At 42.5% G+C, this 7,424-nt stretch overlaps 1 protein-coding gene across 1 annotated transcript in view; it reads right to left on the bottom strand.

Moving 5' to 3' along the window:
- The window catches only part of PAPSS1 (3'-phosphoadenosine 5'-phosphosulfate synthase 1), a 109,297-nt gene extending 102,068 nt beyond the window's left edge, over positions 1-7,229 (bottom strand). The window contains 1 exon segment of the mRNA XM_007472394.1: positions 7,094-7,229. Within this exon segment, the coding sequence (XP_007472456.1) occupies positions 7,094-7,153 (60 nt within the window). The 5' untranslated portion in view covers positions 7,154-7,229.
- Between the last annotated feature and the right edge of the window lie 195 nt (positions 7,230-7,424).

Genomic DNA, 7,424 nt, shown 5'->3' with positions numbered 1-7,424 from the left:
TTCCCTACATACATGATGGGGATGTGTCCTCTACAAGTGGTTGTGCTTTTGTGTACTTTACTGTACAATAATGTATAGAGTACAGTAGTACAGTATCTTTATTTCAAGCCTAGGATGTCCAGAAGCAAGCATAAAAGCAGCAGTGATGTAGCTAGTACTGTACTGTACTTTTCAAGGTACTGTACTGTAAGATTAAAAATGTTTTATTTCTTGTGTTTGTTTTTTATTTATTATTTTTGTGAAAAGTATATAAACCTATTACGGTACAGTACCATATAGCCGGCTGTGTTAGTTGAGTACCTAGGCTAACTTTGTTGGACCTACGAACAAATTGGACTTATAAATGCGCTCTCGGAACAGAACTCGTTCATATGTAGGAGACTTACTGTACATGAATGTTCACAGCAGCATTATTCATAGCAACTGAAGAGGAGAAACAACTCAAATGTTCATCAACTAATGAAAGGATAAGCAAAATGTGATACACCCATAAAACATAATATTATTCAACCATATAAAGGAATGAAGTATTGATACATGCTACAACATGGATGAACCTTGAAAACATTATTCTAAGTTAAAGAAGTTAGACACTAAAGGCAATATATTATATCATTACATTTACAGGAGAGTCTAGAATAGGGAAATCCAGAGACAAAAAGTAGATTATTGGTTGGCAGGTGCTACAGAGGGGGAAAGGGGAAGGATAGGGAATGACTGCTAATGGGTACAGGGTTTCTTTTTGGGGTGATGAAAATGTTAAAAGTAGATATTGGTGATGGTTATAAAACTGTAAATATACTAAAAATACAATGAACTGAACACTTAAACATATGAGAGATAAAGACAGAGGGAAGGGACGCAACCATCAAAGAAACTACAGAGAAGAAAAAAAACAATGGCTGCAGTCATTTAACTGGATTTCTATATGTAGTGTCCAATTTTTCCACTGTTTACTCAGCTAAAACCTACTTGGTAGAGAACTGTGTCCTTAGGAAAGGATATTTCACGGAAATAATTACCACTTAGGTAAATACCAAAAAAATACAACAAGCAAAAAAACAAAACAAAACAAAACAAAAACCAGTCTCTTCATTTGAACAAATTACTTAGTAATTCACTTTCAAAACAATTCAGGGTTGGATCTTACTGTTTTGTTGTTGGTATGCTATGGGTAATTGATCCATCTCAGAGCAAAAGATGGTAACATCCTAGCTGGTGGAAAAGAAAACACTAGTACCGGATTTTATTTTAAATTACTAGTTTTGCATTTCAGAGTTACCTAATTTATTTCCCCTTTTTCTTACTCAAAGCAAAGAATAGAACAGGGTTTCTCAACCTCAGCATTAATGACTTTTGGGCCTCCGCATTAACGATAATGCTTTGCTGTGGGGACTGTGCACTGCAGGATTTGTAGCAGCATCCCTGGCCTCTACCCAAGAGATGTCAGAAGCAACCCCCCCTACACACACACACAAATATAACAACCAAAAATGTCTCCAGATATTTTCCAAACACCCTCCTGGGGGAAGTAAATTTTTACCTGGTTGAAAATCACTGGAGAAGAAAACTACTCCTCAAAGGTCAATGTAATAGAGCCAAGTTGGGGAAGCTTATTTCATATTTCAACTTTAGAGAAGCCACTATGCTAAAGGGGAGGCTGACAGCTGGGTACCCTGCTGGAGCCAGGACTACAGAATTGCCCAAAACCGTGATTCCAAAGTTGCTACCATCTCTCGAAACTTCCTTCCCCGGGGAAGAAAGTAAGAACAAATACACGAGTACAGAAATACACACATAAGTAGGAAAAAATGTCAGCAGCCATCCCAAAGTTACTATCTAGACCTGTCCAGTATAACTTTCTGAGATGATGAAAATGTTCTATACTGCACAGTCCAATACAGTGGCCACGAGCTTCCAATGGAAATGTAGCACTTGAAACACGGAACGTTTCATCTTAGTTTAACTAAATTTAAGTTGCCACAGGTGGCTAGTGGCTACCAGATTGGACCATGCGGATCCAGACCCTGCTGTCATTCTTCCCGTTCTTGCTGTCAGTCAACACGGAGTGCATTCTTGGTAGAAGTCCAGTCCTCCTTCTCATTTAGGCAACTTTCCCAGCAGTATCTCCCTAGCTTCCAGGGAAGGAAACTCAGTAGCTGCCCCTGCACACAGCCAGGCCAATGCTCTGAAGGAGGAATATATGGCTTTCCATATGCTGTGTGTTCCATTTCTGCATGCTTGCTTCATTTTTGGACCACCTCAGTCTTCCCCCAAATCCAGAATGGGCTACTGGCCTTCTATGAAAGGCATCGAACAGTATGAGGGACAAATTGTTCAGAAAAGGTAGAACTGATAAAAAGGAAAAATAACTCATTCATTTATTTGCTTTTCGATTAACGCTCTCCCAGGTAGAATGTAATATCCATGAGAGCAGGACCCTTTGCTATCTTTTTACCACTGCATCCCCAGCACCTGGAACACAGGCACACACAAAGCAGGTGTCAAATATTCGATGAATTCATAAATAAGAACACCTTAAATAGTGCTCATGTGCCAGCACTAGAGTGCTTTAAATGTATTAAATAACTGAAACCTCATTATAACCCTATGAGATATGCCCTATGAGCTCCACTACAAGCTATGTTTCATTATCCACATTATTACATTTGAAGACAGTGAGGCACGGAGGAGTTAGGCAACATGCCCAAGATCACACAGGTAGTAAGTGACAAAACTATAATTTTAATTCTACCACATATGGAGCTTATTCTCTTACTTAAGCTGTGCTAAGTTACTAGTAAGTTATCTAAGACTTTTAATAACAGAAGTACCCAAGCCTACTCAGCACCCTAACCCTTATCCCCGTCCTGTTATATAAGGAAAAGCTCCGTGTAGACGCAAAACCTCTATAACGAAATATGATTACATGATAAACGATAACAGCAGAGTGCAACATAACACAGAGGTGCACAAAGAATTCAGCCTATGTGCAACAGTGTGTGGACACAGGAGACCACAGTTTCAGTACAGGAGCCCGAGGCTCTTAAGACTTCCACAAGTGATAAAGGTCAACAGGCATCAGGGCAGAAGGAAAGGCTTGTGTAAAACCCTGAGGATGTAAGGTATAGAAAGACAGTTGGTGCTGGAGATACGGAGCTATGGGAATTTGGGGCGTGGAGGAGAGAGGGGAATGGAACGGCACACCAGAATGAGATTGTCGTATGTGCTTCCGAACGGCAATGCTAGATCTCAGACTACTCTGTGGGTAGTAGGGTAGAGCTCCACTGTAAAGCGGGTCCAAGCAAGGGATTTGACCCAACATGAGTCTACAAAATAGGTAGTCACACCTGGGTCTGAACTGAGGGCCAGCTAACACACAGTTTGAAATGTTTTACGGAAGGCAGATGAAAACCGGTCCCAATGGAGAAAGGTTCAATCAGATGTTAAATGATACTCATTACACCTGATGTTTCGTCAGACTGAGATAAGAGGAGGCTAAAGGGGCATGTTCATTCTTGATTTTCTTTACTATTTTTGTAGGTACATGGAGACACCTCCCTTCTCTCTAGTATATTCTCTAACTCGAATTTAACCATCAAATCTTTATTTTCGACCTTAACCTAACTCAATCCCTATAGCTGTGCTGTCCACAGGTCCCGACTGAGTTTTTAAAATGTGGTTATTAAATGTAAAATAGATAGCTAGTGGGAAGCAGCTGCATAGCACAAGGAGATCAGCTCGGTGCTTTGTGACCACCTAGAAGGGTGGGATAGGGAGGGTGGGAGGAAGACGCAAGAGGGAGAGGACATGGGGATATATGTATACATACAGCTGATTCACTCTGTTATACAGCAGAGACACAACACTGTAAAGCAATTATACTACAATAAAGTTGTTAATTAAAAATAAACAAATAAATAAAATGTGGTTAGTCTGAAGTGAGATGTGTGCTAAGTTAAAATATATACTTATGTATATTTTTTAATAATTTTATATTGATTATGATAGTATTAAACTCATTTTTATATTGAGATGACAGTACTTTAGCTATACTAGGTTAAATAAATATTAAAATTTATTTCAACCTGTTCCTTTTACTTTTTTTTTTTTTTTACTATGACCTCTAGAAAAATTTAAATTACATTATGTGGCTCACGTTATATTTCTATTGGATAGCCTTGTTCTACAGACTATCTCTACTAAGGCCATCTGTCCCTTACATGCAGCATACTTAATATTGGGTCCCCCTTTTACAAGCTCTATGACATCTCTGTGCCTCAGCTTCTTCATCAATAAAATGGAGATACTAATTGGAATAAAGAGGATAACTAACAATAACAGCTAACACGCATAATACTCAGACTGTAACAGCTAACACACACACAACACTTACAATACGCCAGACACTGTTCTAAGCATTTTTCATATATTAACTCCTTTAATCTTCACAATATCCCTGTGAGGCCATCACCCCCATTTTACAGATGAGCAAACCGGCACAGAGAAATTAAGTGACTACCTAAAGGTGACACGGTTAGTAAATAGTGAAGCCCAGGTTCGAGTCCAGGCAGTCAGTTCCAGGGTCCTTGCTTTAAACCACTGTCTCTCATGATACCCACCTCAAAAATGGTACAGAAATGCAATAAGTTAATTTAGGTAAAAAATTTCAAACTGTCTCCAGCACATAGTACTTTCCTTCAGTGTTTAACTATTATCACCATCACTCCAGCCCTTAACCTACTTCCCAAATTCCCTGCATGCCACTTTTCTCCTCATTTCGCAGGATTAAAACCTCAGGATCCTCTTTTAATACGTCTCCCTCTTTCGTTCCCTAACTCTTGTCAGGTCCTTCTTACTCAACCTTGAATGCTCTTAACGCATCTATGCTGCTTTTCCACTACCACCTTAGCCCAGTACTCTGCACCCTCACAACTGTATGAATTAATAGCAGTAACAAGACAAAGACCTTAACCGGTGCTCATGTACCAGGCATTCCTCAAGTCTATTAATTCATTTAAACCTTACTATAACCCTGTTTGTTCTCCAGAACTTCTACATCCGGGCTCTAACAGTGTCTAATTTCTTTAGCAGACCTGTCTTCCTGGAATACCAATTTCATCATGTGATGGGAACTTTAAAGGTGTCTGGATTCGCTACACGTGTCCCTATCAGTTGATGTATGTGAGAGGAAAAGATGATGGGTGTTCCCTACTGGAGCAAAGAAAGATTTACAAGGCCCTGAAAATTAAAAATTCTAGCCTCATCCAAAATCTCTCACAGAATCTAGTCTCAACTCAGCAACCAAACATTAACAACTATACAACCTAGCCCCATCCTCCTCATTCAATCTTATCTCCAAGTCAACAAAAACCCTCCAGAGTGGTTAAACAGGTCTCTTCATTGTTCCTGGAGTAAATAATGGTAATTATTATTTATAATAATAATATTATTATATATTATTATAAATAATATAAATTATTATTATTATTAGACCTTATTCATACAGTTCCCCTCTGCCTCAAAAATCTGAGCACACTTCTCCATCACACCCAGACTAAACTAATCTCCCCTCTAAACTGTGATAAAACAGCTGTCTTACCCCACTCACTGGGGTTTATAATGATATAGTCATCATCCGGCAAACGCCAATCACAATCCCAACCAGGCCCTGAACAACTGGAAGGCAAGCACTGAGTCCCTCATTTCTCACCTTCCCCGTGAGTAGCACGTGCCTCTACAAAGAACACGCACTTATTTGGCAAATGGAACAGTAAATGAGTTACAGACAGTGTAGCTGAAATGACATGTAAATACCCTAATTCAGCCAACCGTATTTCCCTAACCACGAAACACCTCAAGGTAACAGAGGCAGTATCAATAGTTTCACAGCAGTGTTATCACTGCACTCTCCAAGTCATTATCTTCTTTACTCCTCAAAACTCTCCAGTGAAGTACCACTACTATACCTTTAAGTCAGCTGAGGTTTAAAGAAGTGGAGGGTTTTTACTCAGGATCACACAACTACTACACAGCAAAGCTGGAACCAGAGACCAGGCCGCTAGTCCAGCGCTCTTTCCAATGGTCTAATTCCCCTTTTATCTCTTCTCCGTCCTTATCACCTAAGAAAGAGTTAAATAACTAAGAGGGGAAAGGAATCGGGTGAGAATACTTGGTAACAACAGATGTGGTAAATTAATGACTTGAACATTTGTCTGAAATGGCTTTTTTTTCTTTGACTCACCAAGGGTAATGACGATTTACAAGGCTACATTTAAACCTCATGATCTTGCTGTACTGTGAAATAAAAATTTCCACCCAAACTTAAAACCAGTATCTTTCCGGCTTCCAGAGCTGGACATCACCTGCTCCACCCCACCCCCTCCACACTTACAAAATCTTAGCTTAAGGCTGTTTCTTACCAAGAATTATTAAGGAAGCAAGCAACCTTCCGAGGTTGCTTAACCATCAAAGCAAACTGGCAGTCCTTGCTAAACGTTATAAACCATTAGTTTCCCCACACTTTACTGTTTCCATGTTATTTGCTGGATATTCCGATTTAACACCGAATCACAAAGAACCTCAGTTCAGGGCAGTCTCAGCTCATGAATGGCCGCATTGTTGGGTACTCTCCCTTCACGCTGAAAGTCAGAAATGGCAAGACGTGGAGATGGACCCAAACCTGGGCTCACTGCACTGGCAGAGCCAAGAAAAACCAGGAAACGTACCAAAGACGCCTCCCTCTGCCTCCTCCGCAGACCTTCTGGAGGGTGATGCGGGCAGCTCCCCCTCGAGGGATGCAGGTTTCAGCAGCCGCCAGCTCACTGCCGAAAGAGCGTCCTCGAGGTCTCCTCCGAGGCGAGGAGCTGGAGAAGGGGGAGTTCTTCCCACGGACCCTGGATCGGACCCCCGCCCCCGCCGCGCCACTCCACCCGGCACAACCCACCGCCCCAGGTGGAAGGCGCCGCGTCCTCGGGTACCACCCACAATTCTCCAGGGAGGATACAGAGGAGGCGGAAGGGAGGCAGCGGCTACGAAACAAGCTGCAGCCGGAGCCTCCCAGAGCCTCCTCCGCACCTCTGCTCCGACTCACCCAGTTCTGCGCGTTATTGCTCAGCTTGACTTTCTTGCACAGGCTACCGGGAACCTCCATGGCTTCTCAGCGGGAGGGTGCCCGCGTTCTCAGCGACCAGTGAGTAGTCGGAGGACGTGAGGCCGGCGGGGGCGGGACGGGAAGGCGGGGTCTCCTCGCGACCGGGCTGGCACGCGCTGTCGTAGGCACGCGCTCGTGCTCGCGGCTCCGACTGAGCGGCGCCTCGGCCCCGCCTCCTAAATGGGTCCCGGGCAGAGGTGTGTGGGGTGGGGCGAAGCAACGGACGAGAACCGGACGCAGGGGTGGGAGCGGGCCTTCAGGGCGCGCACCG

This window comes from Lipotes vexillifer, unplaced genomic scaffold (genome assembly GCF_000442215.2).
Source record: "Lipotes vexillifer unplaced genomic scaffold, Lipotes_vexillifer_v1.1 scaffold22, whole genome shotgun sequence".
Lineage (NCBI taxonomy): Eukaryota > Metazoa > Chordata > Mammalia > Artiodactyla > Lipotidae > Lipotes > Lipotes vexillifer.
The sequence above is the reverse complement of the archived record's forward strand: the minus strand, read 5'-3'. Positions and strand labels throughout refer to the sequence as shown.